General features: G+C 44.1%; 1 protein-coding gene across 1 annotated transcript in view; it reads right to left on the bottom strand.

The window, feature by feature from the left end:
• Nucleotides 1-22,551, bottom strand: part of LOC124789653 (TNF receptor-associated factor 6-B) — an 89,565-nt gene that overhangs the window by 22,388 nt on the left and 44,626 nt on the right. The window contains exons 5-6 of the mRNA XM_047257086.1: nt 12,988-13,095; nt 12,440-12,568 (exon numbers count right to left, since the gene is read on the bottom strand). Of these exons, the coding sequence (XP_047113042.1) occupies nt 12,440-12,568; nt 12,988-13,095 (237 nt within the window). The remainder of the gene's footprint in view (nt 1-12,439; nt 12,569-12,987; nt 13,096-22,551) is intronic.

The raw sequence follows: 22,551 nt of genomic DNA, 5'->3' as shown, positions 1-22,551 counted from the left end.
CCACCTACCGTGTGATAGTGAAATTGTTTCCCCGACGCGACGTAGCAACTCTGTCCTACGAGGAAATTTTGTCTGCTTTAGATGCCTATTTCAAAGAAACAGTTAATGTGGTTGCAAAACGGTATAAGTTTTTTCGTACGAAACGTACGGCCGGTCAAACTAATAGGGTGTGGGTAGCAACATTGCAAGGACTTACTAGGGACTGTGCCTTTGACTGTGACTGTGGCCTTTCTTATTCAGATACAATGGTACGTGATGCAATTGCACAGAACGTTCTGATGTTCGCATACGGGAGCACATTTTGAAATTAGTTAATCCCTCCCTTCAACACGTGATAGACATATTGGATAGACAAGACACACTTGACTGTGCTCAGGAATCTTTTGAAACTTCGCCAGCAGTGTGTAACATTAACCGGCCCGCCGGGCGAGCTGCGCGGCCCGGTCAACTGCCCTCGCGCAAACAAACGCAGCTGCCGCCGCGCTCTAAGCCACGTGTGCCGCGCCAGCCCACAAATGCAGTGAAATCATGCCCGCGGTGTGCTACTAGACATTCGCGTGAACATTGCCCGTCACGCCAAGCTATTTGCTTTTTCTGTAATAGGAAAGGACATGTTCAAAGTGTTTGCCAGAAAAAGCTCCGATCAGACAATCACAATCATTCCAGGCCCTTTGCTTCGCGCCGGAATCGAACCAAAGACACTCAGGATCGTGGACCTTCGCCCATGGACATTCATGTAGTTAATTCCGATTCGTCCAGTGCCACTTTCTCAAACAGTGACTGTGTTCGTCCCACAAAAACTGTGCGTCGACGTCGCCGGAAATCACGTCAATTAGCAAGTGATTCTGTACAAGTGTCTGTTCAAATTGCACAAAACAGTCGCTCTTGTCGTCAGCAGGACAATAAACTTTTTGTGGACTTAGACTTTGAAGGCAAAGTGATACCATTCCAGCTCGATACCGGAGCTGCAGTTTGATTGCTCAATCACGACACGTACAAACAACTGGGCAAACCTCCGTTGCGTGCCGCAAATGTTCAGTTAAAAACATATTCCGGACCACATGACGTCATCGCGCGTCGGCTACCCCGACGCAATGGAGGTCGACCCTTCGGCCCCTCTTGTCTCTTTACGGGCGCATACACCGCATGTTGACGTGCACCCTGGACTAGGTTTTCAGGCGTTTCCTAGCTCCCCTCGGACCGAATGGCCGGGTGCGGGTGGCACAGCCTCGCCTGTTGTTAGGCTCCCCACCTCATCGCATACGTCAACATGGGGTCCTCCCCACGGCGGGCGGAAGCCTTATCTTACGACCGTTCGCCGATTTGCGGGGGAGGAATGTGGTGTCACCGCCAGACACCACACTTGCTAGGTGGTAGCTTAAATCGGCCGCGGTCCATTTAGTACATGTCGGACCCGCGTGTCGCCACTGTGTGATCGCAGACCTAGCGCCACCACAAGGCAGGTCTCGAGATACGATAGAGGACTCGCCCCAGTTGTACGACGACATTGCTAGCTACAATACGGACGAAGCCTTCCTCTCATTTGCCGAGAGACAGTTAGAATAGCCTTCTGCTAAGTCCATGGCTACGACCTAGCAAGGCGCCAATTGTAACAGTGCATGTATCTTACGAGTCGCATTTGTATAGTCAAGAGAGATGTATCACAAGGAGACATTAAAGTTAAGTATAAAGCAGCTCCGTACTTTTCTTGCTACCATTCAATAGTTATCCTGTTCCAGAATTCACGCCCGTCGGCGTGTGTGTACGCGTGCCTTTCTTTCGGCTACTTCAAGTGGCGTAACAGTCTTGTTACGTCACTACAGATTGGCGACGAGTAAAAACTTCTTTCTGATTGCTTACATTTATTTGTGTCATGGCTTCGCCACAATCTCCAGATGTACTGTCCGAATTTTATCGCTTGCAGACTCAGCAGACGCAGGCGTTATTGGATGCCCTTGGACAGCTCGTCCAGGGTCAACGTGCCATTCAAACCGATGCGGCCGCCGCCGCTTCACCGGTACCGCAGCCACAACCTGCCGTTGCACCACCGTTTCGCAGTTTTAATGAAACCCACGAGACTTGGCAGGAATGGTCCCGCCAGTTCGCCTTCCATCTCGCCGCCTACAGAATTCAAGGTAATGAGCGGCAGCCGGTTTTGCTTTCTTGTGTCGGTGTGTCCACCTACCGTGTGATAGTGAAATTGTTTCCCCGACGCGACGTAGCAACTCTGTCCTACGAGGAAATTTTGTCTGCTTTAGATGCCTATTTCAAAGAAACAGTTAATGTGGTTGCAAAACGGTATAAGTTTTTTCGTACGAAACGTACGGCCGGTCAAACTAATAGGGTGTGGGTAGCAACATTGCAAGGACTTACTAGGGACTGTGCCTTTGACTGTGACTGTGGCCTTTCTTATTCAGATACAATGGTACGTGATGCAATTGCACAGAACGTTCTGATGTTCGCATACGGGAGCACATTTTGAAATTAGTTAATCCCTCCCTTCAACACGTGATAGACATATTGGATAGACAAGACACACTTGACTGTGCTCAGGAATCTTTTGAAACTTCGCCAGCAGTGTGTAACATTAACCGGCCCGCCGGGCGAGCTGCGCGGCCCGGTCAACTGCCCTCGCGCAAACAAACGCAGCTGCCGCCGCGCTCTAAGCCACGTGTGCCGCGCCAGCCCACAAATGCAGTGAAATCATGCCCGCGGTGTGCTACTAGACATTCGCGTGAACATTGCCCGTCACGCCAAGCTATTTGCTTTTTCTGTAATAGGAAAGGACATGTTCAAAGTGTTTGCCAGAAAAAGCTCCGATCAGACAATCACAATCATTCCAGGCCCTTTGCTTCGCGCCGGAATCGAACCAAAGACACTCAGGATCGTGGACCTTCGCCCATGGACATTCATGTAGTTAATTCCGATTCGTCCAGTGCCACTTTCTCTAACAGTGACTGTGTTCGTCCCACAAAAACTGTGCGTCGACGTCGCCGGAAATCACGTCAATTAGCAAGTGATTCTGTACAAGTGTCTGTTCAAATTGCACAAAACAGTCGCTCTTGTCGTCAGCAGGACAATAAACTTTTTGTGGACTTAGACTTTGAAGGCAAAGTGATACCATTCCAGCTCGATACCGGAGCTGCAGTTTGATTGCTCAATCACGACACGTACAAACAACTGGGCAAACCTCCGTTGCGTGCCGCAAATGTTCAGTTAAAAACATATTCCGGACCACATGACGTCATCGCGCGTCGGCTACCCCGACGCAATGGAGGTCGACCCTTCGGCCCCTCTTGTCTCTTTACGGGCGCATACACCGCATGTTGACGTGCACCCTGGACTAGGTTTTCAGGCGTTTCCTAGCTCCCCTCGGACCGAATGGCCGGGTGCGGGTGGCACAGCCTCGCCTGTTGTTAGGCTCCCCACCTCATCGCATACGTCAACATGGGGTCCTCCCCACGGCGGGCGGAAGCCTTATCTTACGACCGTTCGCCGATTTGCGGGGGAGGAATGTGGTGTCACCGCCAGACACCACACTTGCTAGGTGGTAGCTTAAATCGGCCGCGGTCCATTTAGTACATGTCGGACCCGCGTGTCGCCACTGTGTGATCGCAGACCTAGCGCCACCACAAGGCAGGTCTCGAGATACGATAGAGGACTCGCCCCAGTTGTACGACGACATTGCTAGCTACAATACGGACGAAGCCTTCCTCTCATTTGCCGAGAGACAGTTAGAATAGCCTTCTGCTAAGTCCATGGCTACGACCTAGCAAGGCGCCAATTGTAACAGTGCATGTATCTTACGAGTCGCATTTGTATAGTCAAGAGAGATGTATCACAAGGAGACATTAAAGTTAAGTATAAAGCAGCTCCGTACTTTTCTTGCTACCATTCAATAGTTATCCTGTTCCAGAATTCACGCCCGTCGGCGTGTGTGTACGCGTGCCTTTCTTTCGGCTACTTCAAGTGGCGTAACAGTCTTGTTACGTCACTACAGGATGTACTTTTCTGTAAGATTTTGAGCTTACTTTTCCTGAGTTCCTCACTTAATACTTACAAAAAATATGAGTGTAGGCTTCAGTTTATAACAGCACTTCCCCTCCAGCGCTTGGCATTTCCCCTACAGCGTCTGCCCACAGCCCCCACCACGACGACTCTCCCCAAGTATCCCCTGCCATCTGCACAGCTACCGGCCATGGTATTCTGCATGCTTACACACAGGGCTCATGTACCTCAGCTGAATACAGCACGCATTTTTGCAGTAAGGAAACTCAATAAGGCTAAAAAGTGCAGGGAATTGTGCAGCCCAGTAACTTTCATTTCCTGTCCTTTTAAGCTAACTGACAGAATGGTAAAACAGAAACTTGAATGACGACATAAAACTAATTCCAATATACATAGAATGCAATTTTGTTTCTGGAAAGGGAGGGGTGGTTGCTACAGTGTAATCTTCAACAGCTTCCTATAGAACAGTGATACCAAGAGTGGGAGAGAGAAATGTCACTTCAGTAACTAGCAGTGCTGAAGAGATTATCATCGCCTGTACTCAGAATTCATAACAATTCTGAAATAAGAGAAAGAAAACTCTAAACTATTTTGCACTTGGGTCAGGTGGCAGCAGAACCTCCATTATTGTTCACTATATACATCAAACACTTCTAGATTCATAGAATCTGCGAGGAAAATTTTACAATTAATGAGATAATAGACTTGCAAGTTAATATGGTTCACCAAGACTTAAGAAGCAGCATATTTTATAACAATGGTTACTTCTACATTTCTCTGAAGGGGAATAACTGAGTAGTGTGTTTATCAACTCCAAACGCAGCCCTAGAACAATTAGCTTTTGATCATTAGTTAATTGACTGCAGTGGATAGCCACAGGAGTCTAAGCACACCACACTCTGCATATGGCTCGCTACTAACACATAGAGTAAATGTGTCCATGGTGTACGAGTAGTTTTAACTGCAGTAGTAGTTTCGAAGCATTCCCCTGTTTATCATTTAGCTGTGGTGGACAACAGTTTTCTAGGACTACTGATGCAGAACCACCATATTTTATTTTTGATGTCAACCCACCAGATGGTATTTCAATGTACTGTATGTGCCTCTGTTATGAGTTCAGTATCATCACTTTTGGCAGAATCTCAGCATCCTTTGTAGCTTGCTGTACATCCAACAAATGACATTTCATTTCCGCATATTTGTGCTCTGCTGGATAAATATATTATTGTTGTAGACTGCAGTAAATGACATAAATGTAATAAATAAATACTCCAATTCTCTTCGTGTGTCTCCAATGACTGAAACAAAACAATCCTGAGAATGTTGTGGGTTGGCAGGACAGCCAACACCGGTTATGAGAGGAAGCCGAAAGGCACGCGTTTTAGCTCACGCAGGCTGGCGTGAGGTCTGGAACAGGTCAAGGAAATTAGACTTTAGCAAAAAAGGACGTAGCTGTGGAATACTTAACTTTAATCCATAAATGGTGAACGTCGCTCTTGACGGTACATGTTTTACAGTATCAATAGTAACTGGTAATGGCACCTTGCTAGGTCGTAGCAAATGACGTAGCTGAAGGCTATGCTAACTATCGTCTCGGCAAATGAGAGCTTATTTTGTCAGTGAACCATCGCTAGCAAAGTCGGTTATACCACTACGGCGAGTGCTAGGAAGTCTCTCTAGACCTGCCGTGTGGCGGCGCTCGGTCTGCAATCACTGATAGTGGCGACACACGGGTCCGACGTATACTACCGGACCGCGGCCGATTTAAAGGCTACCACCTAGCAAGTGTGGTGTCTGGCGGTGACACCACAGAGAAATAGTGAGCATGTCTGAAGTATTCAGCATCTAGAAGGTGGGGAGAGATGTGGCACTGCAACATCCACTGCATGGCTGCCAAGGGGTCATTCTTTCTATGCAGAATTCCAGCTGTCGGTACAGGGATATAAGGAAGACAATATGTATTTACTGCAAGCAACACATAAGTTTCCCTTGGACTATGAGTTTCAGTTTCTTCACATGGGTGCTATCAATATTTAGAGCTGTTGTAATTGGGAAAGTAGGTAAACACTGAGGTTTCTTTATATAAACTGGCTGAGACAGGACGCATACAAGCAGCTGATCATATCAGTGGCTGGGGATTGCATAAATTTTAACAATTCACATTAAATAGCACCTAACAAACTCAACTGATGCACATCAGTGACATTAAGATGACTGAAATTCTTATAAACTACTACATGAACTTCGGGTATTAGAGGATAGTTGGGAAATATGGAATACTGTAATTTCTCGCCTGTTGAGTGGTTTTCCCAAGTGGAAGATGCATGGACTATTTCACAATGTTTTAATGATTCTCTATAGCAAGTCCAGTTAATCCCCAGACATTGAATGAGGTTACAGTGCAGGAAAATTGTTTTCGCAGTTCTACAAACTTTTTGCAGCTAAGTTTTAAAAAATTTTCAATAATTATACAAAAGGTACACTAGCAATTAAAACCATACAATGCATTACGTAAAAGAATAGTCAATTGTTGTGTGTTGCTCAATTTTAACTACAGATACAGTTGGTTCGGTTCTTATTTCTGAAGTCCAAGATGGCATGTCAGACAATATTGAGTGCATGGTATTTCTTGAGTGCGCAGGTGCAGAGAACAAAGAATACATTTTTGATTTCTGCAGACAGATAAATGTAAAATGAAATGACCTATACTATGGAAACAGATAATTGTTTCAGAACTTTTTTGAAGTTAATAAACTTAAGAGATACGTTATTGAATCAAATTAATTTCTGTGTATAGTAGAAATGTTAGTCGCAGACAGGTACAACAAAAAGATTGCTCAACAAGCAATCTTTTACACACACACACACACACACACACACACACACACACACACACACAAAATATTGTGTGTGTGTGTGTGTGTGTGTGTGTGTGTGTGTGTGTGTGTGTGTGTGTGTGTGTTGTCTACGTCAAAAGAAGCTTTTCGATTGAAAGCTTACTTGTTTAGCAGCCTTTTTGTTGTGCCTGTTTGTGACTCAACATTTCCACTATATGGTGAGTAGTAATCTGTTCTTTTATAATAGTCATTATTCCAGCCTGAATTTTCCACTGTTAAATTATTTTTTTCTGCTTCCCGTAAGTATGTCTTTTAATAGTTTAAGTTAAGTGCAATCTCAGAATCGAATTTTGCATACATTAAATATGATTTTTCCCAAATTTACATGAGTATCCACATTTTTACTACTCTATCCCTGCTGTGACTCGCCGATCATTCAAAGCGCCGCCGCGCAATTATGCGTGTCCTCTACGTGCGGCGCTGTCTGCCAGCCATGCAGCAGCTGCGCCACCTAAGCGGCCAGCCGAGCAGCGGCCGCTAGACTGGGACTCAGTGCTCATTCGAATGCTAACGTGTACACATGTCTTGCTTGTCAACTTACTCTGTGACTTATATGTGTTGTATCGTTCTGAAATATATGTGTCAAACTTGACGTTACAACAATTGGCGACGAGGTAGTGGATTTTTCCTTTTCACCGTTGACCAACAGGGTTCCATGGCTACTGTTGAGCAACTATTGTAAAATCTCCTTGAACAGCAAACGCTTCTAACAGCGGCGATTCGCGATTTCATCGCGGCGTCAAATGCGGGGCGTTTCTCGTCGTTGGCTATACCTCCTTTTCCTCCTTACAACGAGACGGCGGAAGACTGGTCTGATTATGAAAAACGTCTTTGACAGCACTTCTTGGCATTTCATGTCACGGACGAACAACCATGTAAGTCTCTGTTCCTTTCCTGGATTTCACCTAAAATGTATCGGTTGTTGTCGCAATTGGTTCCTTTGAAGGATCTTGCGTCTTTGTCCTTTGCTGAAATGTGCTCACTTCTGTCTGTCTATTTTCAAAAGCAAACATTTGTGGTAGCCTCTCGTGTTGCCTTTTTATCGTTGTCAAAAACAGCCACATCAATCCTATTGCGCTTGGGCTGCTGAACTTCACACCCTCAGTCGAAAGTGTCAATTTGTTACTGACGTTCACAAAGAATCCTATGCCGATTCCATGGTACGGGATGCTATTATCCGGTCGGCGCCCGACAAAGAATTTGGCAACGTGCCCTTCAGTTGGCGAATCCGACTCTAGATGAAGTTCTCTCCATTGCGCAGTCTTTTGAAATTTCTTGCGCCGCTGGGGCGCAAATAGAGGCGTGGGGTGATATCGGCGAAATACAACCTCTGTGCGCTATTGACGATGCGTGCGGCGTGTCCCCGCCGGCCGACGTGGCCGCAGTGCGCTCCCACGTGCAGCCTCAGCCTAGCCGTAAACAACCCGCTAAGAAACTGCAGCAAAACCCCCGGCAACTTCCTTCATGTCCGCGGTGTTTTACGAAACATTCACGCGAGGATTGTCCCCAACGTTGGGCTGTGTGTCACAATTGCAAAAAGAAAGGTCATGTGACTTCCGTTTGCAAATCCGACCGCATACATGATGTTCATGAACATGACGCTGATTCTGAGTCTGTGTTGTCTGTCAGTTGCACTTCTTCCCTTTCAGGGAAGTTATTCTTCACTGTTCAAATCCTTGGTTGAGATGTTCGCATGCAAGAGGATACTGGTTCTGCTGCCACTATAATTAATTCTCAGACGTATCTTCAGTTGGGTTCTTCACTCCTGTCACCTGTCACTCGGCAATTACGGACGTACAATAAACAGAAGATTTCTCTCTTGGGACAGTTTAATGCTGAGGTATCTTACAAATCCGTCGTTCGCACTGTTACCATATTTGTGGTCAACCAGAGCAACGCAGAAAATCTTTTGGGTTTCGATGCCTTTCCCGTATTTGGGTTCTCCATAGATGACTCTGTCAATATTGTCTCTGATGCTATTCCTTATGCTCAACAGGATTCCTTGTCGACAACATTTTTGTCCCTTTTTTCTCCTGGGTTAGGCTGTGCAAACGACTTTGAAGCTCATATCACGCTCAAACCCACTACTCGGCCTAAGTTTTTTTGGGCTCGGCCCATTCCTGTGGCCCTTCATGATCGGGTAAAATGGGAGTTGGATCGTCTCACTACATCAGGGGTCTTGCTTCCTGTCACTTCCAGTGAGTGGTCCTCTCCTGTCGTTGTCGTTGCTAAGCCAAATGGTGATATTCGTCTCTGTGACGATTTCAAAGCGACTGTAAATGCTCAATGCCTCATCGACACTTACCCTATGCCCCGTCCTGAAGAACTGTTCACTAAACTTGCTGGAGGCCAGTATTTTTTTAAAATTGACCTGTCAGAAGCTTATCATCAACTTCCTCTCGATGCTGCTTCCCGGCTGTTTGTGGTCCTTAACACGTCTTTCGGCCTCTATCAATACCAACACTTGCCATTCGGGGTTGCTAGTGCCCCTGCTCTCTTTCAGCGATTCTTGGAACAATTATTGCTTCCTGTCCCTGGGTGTATCAATTACATGGACGACATTGTTGTCACTGGCTCCACAACTGAAGAACATCTTCAAAATCTCCACACACTTTTTCATGTCTTACAGACTGCCGGTCTTAAGTGTAATCTTCAGAAATCACAATTTTTTCAGGCATCTTTCACGTACTTGGGGTTTCAACTCTCTCGGGATGGTATTCGTCCGCTTCAGCAAACTGTCGCTGCGATCGATGCCCTTCCTCGCCCTACATCTGTTAAGGAACTGCAGGCCTTCTTGGGGAAAATAGCATACTATCACAAGTTTTTACTGTCTGCGGCTTTGGTGGCTCAGCCGTTGCATCGCCTGTTGCATAAAAACGTGCCTTTTCACTGGTCCGCATCATGCGACGCGGCTTTCCAGAAATTGAAGACTATGCTGAAACAGGCCCTGTGCCTGGCTACTTATCGACCTGGCCAACATCTTGTCCTTGCCACAGACGCCTCTCAATATGGGGTCGGTGCAGTCCTTGCGCACCGTTTTTCTGACGGTTCGGAACAACCCATTGCTTATGCCTCCAAAACGCTCACGGAGGCCCAACAAAAGTATTTTCAAATTGAGAAAGAAGCTTTGGCCATTATTTATGCTCTTCATAAGTTTGGTGTTTTTCTCTATGGCTCAAAATTTCATCTTGTTATGGATCACAAACCACTTGTTTCCTTGTTTCATCCATCAACGTCACTTCCCGACAAGGCTGCACACCGCCTCCAGCGTTGGGCTCTTTCCTTGTCTTGTTTCAATTATGTGATTCATTTCCGGCCAACGGCTCAACATGCAAATGCTGATGCTCTGTCTCGCCTTCTCATGGGTCCTGATCAGGCATTCGATAGGGACGAACTGTTGTGTTTCCACCTGGATGTTGCCGAGCAGCGGGTTGTGGGCGGGTTCCCCATCACTGGGGACAGGCTGGCGGCTGCTATGGGTTCTGACCCTACCCTCTCCCGGGTTTTACCTGTATTCAGAAGGGTTGGCCAGATCGCCCATCTGCTAAGACTTCTGATCCGTTGCGGAACTACTATGCTTTGCGCTACCGCCTGACGGCTAGGGATGGTGTTATCCTCCTTTTCACTGACAATGCTTCGCCGCGCGTTGTGGTACCTGCGTCTTTGCGTGCTTCGGTCTTGCGCCTCCTTCACCAAGGGCACTGGGGTGTGTCTCGCACAAAATCTCTGGCGTGCCGTCATGTGTACTGGCCTGGCATCGACTCTGAAATAGCATACATGGTCGCTGCCTGCGGCCCTTGTGCATCACAAGCCGCTGCCCCGAAGTCATCTTTGTCACCGTGGCCTTCGCCTGAGAAGCCCTGGGAGCGCATTCATGCTGACTTTGCGGGACACTTTTTAGGTACTTATTGGCTCCTCGTAATTGACGCTTACTCTTAACTTTCCTTTCATTGTCCGTTGCACGCCGCCTACCACCGCGGCAACCACCAGTGCTCTCGCCCGCATTTTTTCTTTGGAAGGCCTCCCCTCTACTCTTGTTACTGATAATGGTCCGCAATTTGCCTCTTCCAAATTTTTGTGCTCGTCACGGCATTATGCATGTCACGGCCCTGCCGTTCCATCCACAATCCAACGGTGAGGCTGAACGACTGGTCCGCATATTTAAGGCTCAGATGTGGAAACTTCTGACTTGCTGCTGATGATGCGCTTCTCTAGTTTCTGGCATCTTACCGTTTCACCCCCATGGGCGACCACAGCCCAGCTGAGCTCTTACATGGCCGACAGCCCCGCACGCTACTTCATCTTCTGCGGCCTTCCACCTCACGGCCGTGGGTGCCTTCACTTGGCCGGTTCACCGCCGACGACCTCGTCTGGGTGCGGGGATATGGCAGGCGGCCAAAATGGAGCCTGGGCCTCATCTTAAGACACCATGGCAGACGCCTGTATGAAATCCAGACGGACACGGGGGTTGCAGTGCGTCATTCAGACCAGCTTCGGCCTCGTGTGCCAGCAACGCCTGTTCCAAATGCCGCTACATCACCTTTGGCTCTACCTGACGCTCGGGATCTTGGCATCTCTCAATACTCACAACGCAGCCCTCTCACCGTCATCGCGATGCCAGCACAAGAACGGACGCCACCAGGAGACGTGCCCATGCAGGAACCGGATGACCATCCTCTGTCAGAGCAAATCTACTCGCCTCCTCCTCCAACGGACGCCGACACATCGCCCATGTCTCCTGTCATATCAACTGGACTTGCCGCAATGGGCAGATTGGTGGATGGGCCCCCAGCAGATTCGACCCCTACATCTCCTGTCATCTCGACCCGTTATCATCGGGGACACTTCCGTCCGTACGGGAAGCCTTCTCCCCGAGACTTTACAGTGAGTCAAACAATGCCCAAGGACGTTAGCCATCTCCAGGACACCTCCATCAAGACCAGTGCAACAATTTCAAAAGGGGGGAAAGTGCTGTGACTCGCCGCTCATTCAAAGCACCGCCGTGCAATTACGCGCGTCCTCTACGTGCGGCGCTGTCTGCCAGCCATGCAGCAGCTGCGCCACCTAAGCGGCCAGCCGAGCAGCGGCCACTAGACTGGGACTCAGTGCTCATTCGAATGCTAACGTGTACACATGTCTTGCTTGTCAACTTACTCTGTGACTTATATGCGTTGTGTCGTTCTGAAATATATGTGTTAAACTTGACGTTATAACAATCCCATATTTCCCAACTATTCCACTTCAACCTCCATGTACAACTTTTAAAAACTCTGTTAGGTGGTAAGGTTTTAGAAGAATAAGTTCAATTTGGAGATACAACTGCAAAAGTAAATGGTATAATACCCAAACTTATGCTAAGAGTGCGTAACTAAATGCACACTTAGCAGTAAATGAGTGCTTCCTTAAAACAGTAATCTAACTATTTTTGTTATCAGTCAATGAGGATGCATTCTATCATTTGAAAAACACACTCACACACACACACACACACACACACACACACACACACACACAATTTCAAGATAAATAAATACCCCATTTTTCTCTGTGGATTCTCCTTTTGAATCTGGTGCCCAAAGAAGAGCTGCTTCCTGTGCTTTTCCTTTCAACTTCTCTTCAACAGAGTTTTGTCTTCGTGCTTTCATGTGTGCTTGTCTAAGCAGCTGAAAATATGGTACAATGTAATTAAATTAGTGTAAATATGTTTATCACTGTTGAAAGTCATCTCAAAAAGAGTTCGCAAGAGGAAATCAATTTTAAATAGAACAGAAAACGTTTTAATCTCCAAAGTAATGAGAAACACAAGAAAGTAATTTTCACGTGAATATTTTTCTCAACATATACAAACATTATCAATCAGTAATAACAACCATATTTTTTCATGTTACCGTAATGCTTATTAAGGTCTACTATTTTTAGCATAATAGCTCTCTTCAAGGCTATATGTGATTTTTATTTGCATTTTTATCAGTGTCATCAGTCTCCTTATCACAGTACAAAGTTGAAACACAGATACAAATTTACACAGTACTATTTTCTTTTATGCCTAAAGTACAGAAATTAAATCTGGCAAATAACTTACATCTAGATGCTGATGAACTTGTGATTTCAGATGTTCAGCCAAAGAATTCTTTGTAAGTATTTCTGTACATCCCACATCATGGAAGGTACACTGAACTTCTTCCCTCTTCTGCAAGAACAATAGATAGAAATAAATTAGGTAGCTATCAAAACAGTCATTCACACAAAAGTTGGAAAATATTTCAAATGTTTTAACATAATGTTTAATATACTGTGATGCTCTTAAGGTGAAACTTAATATAATGTGTATTGTTGAACTATTCATTACAGGCAACAGCTTCAGGGTGCTGAGCAGGCATCATGAAGACTGGCAATGACTGATGCCCAGTTCTTGGTACTCTGTCCTTAGCTCCAAACACTGCTGCAGTTCATCCCATTACATTCCTCTGCCCTAAGAAAAATCTGGCTGCTATGTTTCCACTGAAATCTGGATGTAACATAAGCACTGATTCATTTAGAAGTAATTACACTTCATGCCCCCTACTTCACTCAGATTGTCACTTGCTCCTTTATAATATTTACATTTCTTTCCTGACATTACTAACAGTTGCCTCATACACTAAGTATTTGTTCACAACTGATTTGGTTCCTTGTCAGACTGTTTCTCATTGTTGCTGTTTTTATTGTTTTGAACACCTAGGATGAAAGATGGCATGGATGAAATCTGAGCAACTTTCTACTTGAACAGGCAAAAAGCAACACCTATTATGGCTAAAATTATTGAACACCTAGGATGAAAGATGGCATGGATGAAACTGAGCAACTTTCTACTTGAACAGGCAAAACACAACACCTATTATGGCTAAAATTATTGAAGCAGCTGAGACTGATGTTCTTGTAGTTATAAGCTGGCGATTTTTACATGCTCTAAAAGGTGTTCCATCAATAAGTGGCTATACAGGATGTTACCTCTTCATATCAGTAAAAAAACACAGAAAAAGGGTAGGTGTACATACTATATAATATCAGAATTCACATACATTTTTTTGCTATAACCCATTTTTTTTTAAATTAATATATTTTGGCATACATCTATCAAACTTATCAGTGAGGCAGCACAGTCACCAAAATGCTGCATGTCATTCTCTGCCAGTGTACACTACTTTCATGTCATCCACATGTGGAAGCAATGTAATGTCATCTAGATGTCAGAGAGAACAGGAAATTTCATTTTAATGTGTTTAGTAGTAGTATGTTATTTTTTAATGCTTTGTGTGTTTTGTGGTACATAGGATTTTTAGTTTGATAGACCTCAAAGCATGCTATCACTTATTTACAAAAAGGTACAGCCAAACTTTCAGGAAACATTCCTCACACACAAAGAAAGAAAATATGTTATGTGGACATGTGTCCGGAAACGCTTACTTTCCATGTTAGAGCTCATTTTATTACTTCTCTTCAAATCACATTAATCATGGAATGGGAAACACGCAGCAACAGAACGCACCAGCGTGACTTCAAACACTTTGTTACAGGAAATGTTCAAAATGTCCTCCGTTAGCGAGGATACATGCATCCACCCTCCGTCGCATGGAATCCCTGATGCGCTGATGCAGCCCTGAAGAAGGCGTATTGTATCACAGCCGTCCACAATATGAGCACGAAGAGTCTCTACATTTGGTACCGGGGTTGCGTAGACAAGAGCTTTCAAATGCCCCCATAAATGAAAGTCAAGAGGGTTGAGGTCAGAAGAGCGTGGAGGCCATGGAATTGGTCCGCCTCTACCAATCCATCGGTCACCGAATCTGTTGTTGAGAAGCGTACGAACACTGACTGAAATGTGCAGGAGCTCCATCGTGCATGAATCACATGTTGTGTCGTACTTGTAAAGGCACATGTTCTAGCAGCACGGGTAGAGTATCCTGTATGAAATCATGATAACGTGCTCCACTGAGTGTAAGTGGAAGAACATGGGGCCCAATCAAGACATCACCAACAATGCCTGCCCAAACGCGTGTGGATTCTCGTCAGCCGACACATGTTGATTGTGAAAATTTACAATTTGACCACTTTGGAATGAAGCCTCATCCGTAAAGAGAACATTTGCACTGAAATGAGGATTGACACATTGTTGGATGAACCATTCGCAGAAGTGTACCTGTGGAGCCCAATCAGCTGCTGATAGTGCCTGCACACGCTGTACATGCAACATTACTCATCACATGACGACTGCCTACCATCCACAAACTAACGGGCTTACTGAATGCCTTAATAAGACCTTGACTGACATGCTATCAATGTTCATCTATGTTAAACAGAGTAACTGGGATGAGGTGCTACCTTTCGTGACATTTGCCTACAACACCACCAAACAAGACACCACAGAATTTATGCCATTTTTCCTGGTGCATGGCCATGAGGCGATGATGACGATGGACACTGCATTTCCGTTGCATCCTGATGACATGGACAACGACTACATCGGCCAGGTGTTAACCAAATCTGAGGAAGCTCGGCAGTTCGCTCGACTCCACACACTACAGGCTCTAGAAAATGATCACCGAAGGTATGTCATGAGCCACTGCCCTGTTGTCTACCAGCCTGGTGACCTCATCTGGATCTTCACTCCTGTTTGGAAGGTTGGCCTCTCTGAGAAGATCCTTAGGCGCTACTTTGGACCTTATAACGTTGTAAGACAGTTGTCTGAAGTTACTTATGAAGTTGAAGATTTCAACCCCGACACATGACGACGAAAGATCAGAGATACAGTCCACATCCTTCGAATGAAGCCCTATAAGGATCCCGCAACACAGGGTAAATTTGAAGCTCCAGCGACAGGCAACAAGCGGAAAGGTAACGAAGAATGTAGCGGCAAGGGAAGTTCTTAGAAGATCACTGCCACAGCAAACATCAGTCATCGGGAGTCGGAGTATGCAGGACTGATGATTTGTTCCCGGACTAGGAGGACCTAACACCGAGATGCTGTTCTCTTAAGGAGGGAGTAATGTCAGAGAAAAATCCGAGTAGCACAGTCGCTGTAGTGTAGTGGTTACGATACTAGATTGTTGCATGGAGGGTCATGAGTTCAAACCTCGCCTGAATTGAAACATTTTAATTTCTATCTTTGGTTCGAGTACATTCTAGAAGTATCCGCAAATGGCAAGGCTCATTGTAGCAGAATGTTCTGTAGCTGTATATATATTGTATGAGTTCTGGCCAGAGGCAGTTCGCTCCGCACTCTCGTATGTGCAAGTGCTGAATAAACCTAAGGTAGTGTTCGTCATTCCTACTTTCACCTTCCACTATGTGACATTATTTATAAGCTGCCTATCAGAGTGCCATGCGATAGCTTTACCTTTTCGGAACTGAAATTATGAATGCTGACAGGCACAACTGTGCTTCCACCAATTTTCCATATGTAGGACAAACTAAGCTGTGTCAAACATTGTGCCTTATCTAAATCTTCACTTTCAGGCAAAGGCACAATTACACACAAACAGTTAACCAGCAGATCTGATTCTACATCAACCCAGATTAATTTCCTAGTATTTTGGTACAATATCCTGCAAGCCGACTTTAAGAGACCTTATATAGACCCCCCCCCCCCCCTCCCCCCCAGGCTAGGGGTGATCTTTGTGGCAATAATGGGTCCACCCCCCTACCCCTCCTCCGAATTCTATCATTACAGAACTTTGACTTGCAGTGTGGTGGGTTTAATTCTACTTTATAAAGTATTTGCCACAGATACTTAAAATTCTGTATCAAATAATAATCTGCGAAACTTTCCTGTCACATAACAGGTCAGAAAAAAAAAAGACTGTCACTGATTCCGTGCGCATGTTACCTGTGCTTACCTTCACAGTGGACACAGTGCCCCCTTCCCCATTTGCCTGAAGATGACGAGGTCCATCCTGTGACCACTTTCCCTGTCTCAGCAAACTTTTGTTCGTACAATTCCATTCATCTTCAATCTCCAGAGCGGTGGATGGACACTGCTAGATTGTTTTAAATTTTAATTTTAACTACTTTTAAGATTGCTGACTATGTTTTCAAAAATTTCAAAAATCTTACTCTGGCTAAATCTGTGGAGTGTCTGCAATTGCGGATCATGTGCAAATGTTCTGGAATAGATGCAACAACCAAAACAGCTGTTGTCACATAGAAGTTGGTCAAACCCGAGTGGCTAGCCCCTGGGGAATGACATGTGGAATGGTGACATGGAGTGTCTTGCTGCTGCCGAGGGTGGTGAGCAGGCAGGTCGATGACGCCTGGTTCTTGGTGCTCTGTCCTTGAACTCAAGTGATGCTACAGTTCTTCCCTTTACTTTAGCATGAAGCTCCTTTTTGCTCAAATGAGGGCACTAGCTGCACAAAACATCAAAAGTGTTGAGGAATCACCCCAATTAACCACTACTCGACAACTCACAGCCTGACAGGAGCTGGCTCCATGGTGCACAAACTAACTTGATGGGATCTTGGCTGTGTTCAATAGGATTGAGATCAAAAGGGCTACACGAACACCTCATATTTGTTGAGTGTTCCTGAAACCAATCTGGTGCAGTTCAGGAGCAATGGTGTGATGCATTATTTCAATGAAGATTTGTGTCAACTTCCGGGTGCCATAGGTTCAACACAATGAGACAACAGGTTTCTGTATTGTGCCTCAGTAAAAAGCTATGACTAACATATCAGAAAGCCCATTTCTTCTCGTGTAAAAAATGCCCACACAAGAATGCCTCCAGTTGGATAGTTGAAAGCATACTTATATCCTTCCGTGATGTGTACCAAAATGTGCTGTAACTTATCATTCCATGTCCTCTTTTTAGGTGTCATGGCTGGGCTCATAGTTATAAACATTACTCAAACAAAGCTGTATACACTGAGATACCTGAGGGTAAACAGAGACAACCATGTAGATACCTGTAAAAAACACTGAGGTACATAAAAAGTGTAAATGTGTGATTAAACAACTTAAAAATGTAGCACTGCATGATAAGCTTTTGCTATATTATAGACAGTGCTACATGGCTTATCATCGAGGTCATATGTGTCAAATATAACAATAAAAGGTTCGTATGAGCCTGATCTAAAAAGATATATTATGTAAATGCACAGGATAAAGCAGGAAATTAGTAAATAACTGATAGCATGCTTTGAGGTCTATCAAACTAAAAATCCTATGTACCACAAAACACACAAAGCATTAAAAAATAACATACTACTACTAAACACATTAAAATGAAATTTCCTGTTCTCTCTGACATCTAGATGACATTACATTGCTTCCACATGTGGATGACATGAAAGTAGTGTACACTGGCAGAGAATGACATGCAGCATTTTGGTGACTGTGCTGCCTCACTGATAAGTTTGATAGATGTATGCCAAAATATATTAATTTAAAAAAAAAATGGGTTATAGCAAAAAAAATGTATGTGAATTCTGATATTATATAGTATGTACACCTACCCTTTTTCTGTGTTTTTTTACTGATATGAAGAGGTAATTACGTAACAAAATGGCAATGAAAACTGTGTTTACATGGAAGCAAGAAGACAAAGTTTTTCAGCTAACCTCTTCATTCATGAAAAATATCTTCCCTTGGTAGTTTTCCTTCTAACAGACTGCCAATTAATTAGCAGATGCAGTATCCAGATGAAATCACACATTTTTGAAGTTTAATCATGACTGCTTCTGCTTCAGATCACTGTACAAAGGGTTCAACAACATTGCTTAAAAGGACCCACTAAGTTTTTCACTTTTTCAAACAGGCTATCATGAAAATAGTCCCTGAGTACCAAAAACCTATTATGATTTTTTCCATCAACAAAACAGGTTTTGCTGTTTTTTGTTTTTTTGGTGCATTTGCAGCTTTACTAATCGAGTGTTGTACTTACAGTTAGTGATGATGGATCTATGTTTTATTTTAAGTATCATGACAACACCAAAAAGCCTTCTGATAGTGGTCCACAATTTTCAACTGTTCTTCCTTAACTGCTTTTGACCTAGGAGGGCTTAGGTGACACTGATGCTTCCTGGGCACTCAAATGGGTCTGAATGATGACGAACTTAGGAGCAGACCATGTCTCTGTGGAAAACTGGGGATCGCAGTAGAAGTGAAGGCCCTAGTAGCTGAAGACTGGTCTATTACACAGGGGGTGACAGTGGGAAAATTGAAAATCAGTCATGGATCAGCTTTTAACATTTTACACAACATTTTGAACACAGCACAGGTTATCACTTGCTGGATTTCGTAACAGATCACATCCAATAAAAAAGCCTGCCAAAATGAGAGTGCAGAAAAAATTTGTAGATTCAGAAACTCTGAAAAAGGTAAAGCCCCAATCATCATTGAGAAAGGTGAGGTTAAATGTTTCTTTGGGACTACCATGTTGTGGTGCTAACAGATTATGTTCGTAAGCAGCAAACCATCAAAGATGCATGCTTCTGAAATCTCCTGATGTGGTTACAAGAGACTGTCAAGATGAAGAGTCAATTTGCCTTCCCCATTCCCCCCCCCCCCCCCCCCCCCCCCTATCTTCCTAACTTGGCATTGAGAGACTCATTTCATTTTTATAGGATGAAGACATTATTACATGGCAGGCATTTCCAAAACGACAACGAGTTAGTTTTCGAGATGACACTTTTCCCGAACAGCTAAAATGCAGATTTCTGCACACAAGGTGTTCATCTAGTCATTCATCATTGGGAAAATGTTTTGCATTTAAGGGTTAGTATGTAGAAAAGGGTTACCACTGACAGCAAGTTTCATTATTGCAGTTGTCCATAGCTTGGGGTCTAGTGGTTAGCATTGCTGCCTCTATATCATGGGGACCCAGGTTTGATTCTGCTCGGGGACTGGGTGTCATGTTTTCATCATCAATATCAATATCATCGACATGCAAGTTGCTCAAGTGGGATCAAATAAAAAGACTTGTCTCTCAGTCAGTAATGCCATACTATCATTTCATTGTTTTATCATTGCAGCTTGATCTTTTCCTAGTTGACACTTAAAACCTTATCACTATCCATAATAAGGGGACTATTCACCTGCAATAGAACAGCCTGCCAAGTTTGGCAGTAAAGTAAATTGTGATTTATTCATCTTATCACATACAATATTCAAATAATTTAATTTGTTGTATAGGAAAATTTCCAAATTTACAATGAAAACATTCTTAAGTGAAATATAAAAACTTTACATGGCATGAGCTTAGATGATGTGAGCTTTTTCAAGTAACAGTTTTCGACCATCTAACTTTTTAAAACGGAACCCCATACTTTTTAATACCACTTTAAGTGACGTTTTCCCCCTGAGAAAAGTTCACTTTCTTTTAAAAAATTAGCAACTTCGCTATAGTGGGGTGTTCTTTCCTTCTATAATATGCTTATGCATGCCGATAAATTGCATCAGTTTAGAAAGAATCAATATCTGTAACTGAACGAAGCTGCCTTTTTTTCTTTCCAGAAGTACATAAAAACACACTGTTTTTCCCACAAGGGCTGTTTTCCACACTGCTTACCTCAGTATCTATAAAGTGTTGAAGTAGCACCCCTTTCCTTATAACCATTCTCTGACTGAGTCCAAGAGTTTTTGAGGTACGCTCTAAAAATTTATTGGCAGAAATCAACGCATGACCATGAACAGAAACAAATTCTTTTTATTCCTTATAAAACTCATGCGTCCTCCGTAGCAATTTCAAAGCCTGACCATTTAATGAAACTCCACGGATTGTCGCTTGGTGAATGATGTTGTTTTGGTGACATGTTTTAATAAACAGAAACTGTAGCTGAGGTGGTAACACAATGTAACGTAACACAACACAACACAAAAGCAGCCGGTCGCACACAAACATACAATTTTTACATGGGAGCCGGCAACGTCGTAGCATCAATGCCAGAACTGGTTTTTGTAGCGGTGCTATTATTGTTTCAGTAGACGCAGTGCCTCGTATTCCTCACTTGTTTGTCAGTCATACTGCCAACTTTACAGTGCTTGGGGAGTGACCTTGAAGTGAAATGTTTCAGCAGCCTGGGGATAAGGAGGCATCTACCTTTTTCATCACCCCATGGACGGCAATGACGTCCTGATCAGAGAAGTATGTTTGCATTTCGGCCTAGGTCAGATCGTCGAGCAGCCTATTGTAAATAACACCAGGGCAAGAATTCGGAGTTCTGTGGACCTCAACACAAACAGGATAGCCATGAAGAAGCGATGCTGCAAGCAGTTTTTGTGCTTGAGAATCAGAAGTAGTCTCTAAAAGCAAAGTGCCATTCCGTAAACGAGAGCAGGATTTCACAGGGCTGGCAATTGCTGTCTTCAGTATGTGAAACCACCAGGTACTATGGTGCAGGTGGGCGGGTCTTTGAATCATTAGCCTCATTCCGTATACATTTCGTAGACAATGATTGTGTAGACAATTGGTTCACTGTGAGAACATCCCTCACGACTGCCAGCGTCTCCGATGGTGCGCTGCTTCCAACTGGGGGTTCCCTTCACAAGGGGGTGCATCCGCCTTAAGTAACTGACCACATCTGAGGTCACACCTCCTGAAACCTGACAGAGGGGTCAATCGGCATTTTGAAAAAGTAGCAGCACAGGCAATCACCCCACCCTGGGTCTGGCCTGTACCAGGTGGTACGTGTGAACCCTACCTCTTGACCTGGGGCTGGGAATTACATGTTACACAGTCACCTGTTATGCGTCATACGTGTTGGGCGGCCTTCAGGATCGCACAGGGAGAAAGAAGAAAAAGGAGGAGTCTCAAGCATCTAAGTGGAGGAAGGATAGGAGAAAGTGAATGAAGAAAGGAAAGGGGAACAAAAAACAGTGGTGAGACTGTTCTTTTGTCTGTTACAGACAGTGCGGACCATTTCCAAAAACACATCAGACATGTTCCCCACGGGAAGGGAAAAAGAATAGCGAATAGCAAGAGGATAGATATGCAGTACAGAAGGGAAAAGATGCTGCAAAGTCTGGGCCCCCCAGTGAGCAGAAATCTTAAGTACTAACATCAGCGTCTTTTTTAATGAACTGTTTTTAGATGGAGAAAGGAAGGCAGATAGTATATGTGTTTCTTTAAGACTACTGTTGTTATTTTATTTCAATAAATTGAAACACATTTGTGACAAAAATATGCATTTCCTCTAAGTCGCAAGACAGATTTAAAATATGTTCACTGATTTCAGAAATAACCTCGGAAAAAAGTAGGCCTCTTGAAAGAAGTGTATAAGGCAGGGATGAGTTGTGTAAACCAACACTATAGGTGACCATCAATAAAATGTTGGTTATACTATGTTCGTTATTTTTGGTTATTAGTCACTGTGTTATGTGTATTATATTACAGGTATTGTGTGATTTTTCTTTCAAGAAATATATGAGTGCGTAGTGTACAAACTGCCAGCGACTGACAGTTTTGTTCTTCTTATCATCTACACTTTCTAATATAGAAATTATTTTCTAAGGGCCAAAATGTACTAGAAAAAATAAAATGTCTGTAAAATGCTGCACTGTACAATGTACAGTCGCAATTCCTGAAAGGACTGCACATTAGTGGGAAATGATGGGTTTAAGATTGGCATGCCTGATCTGTTAGAGACACCTACAGAAATGGCCTGTGGTTTTG

The sequence above is a fragment of the Schistocerca piceifrons genome, chromosome 3, assembly GCF_021461385.2.
Source record: "Schistocerca piceifrons isolate TAMUIC-IGC-003096 chromosome 3, iqSchPice1.1, whole genome shotgun sequence".
Taxonomy (NCBI): domain Eukaryota; kingdom Metazoa; phylum Arthropoda; class Insecta; order Orthoptera; family Acrididae; genus Schistocerca; species Schistocerca piceifrons.
Note: the sequence above shows the minus strand (reverse complement) of the source record. Positions and strands in the feature narration are given on the sequence as shown.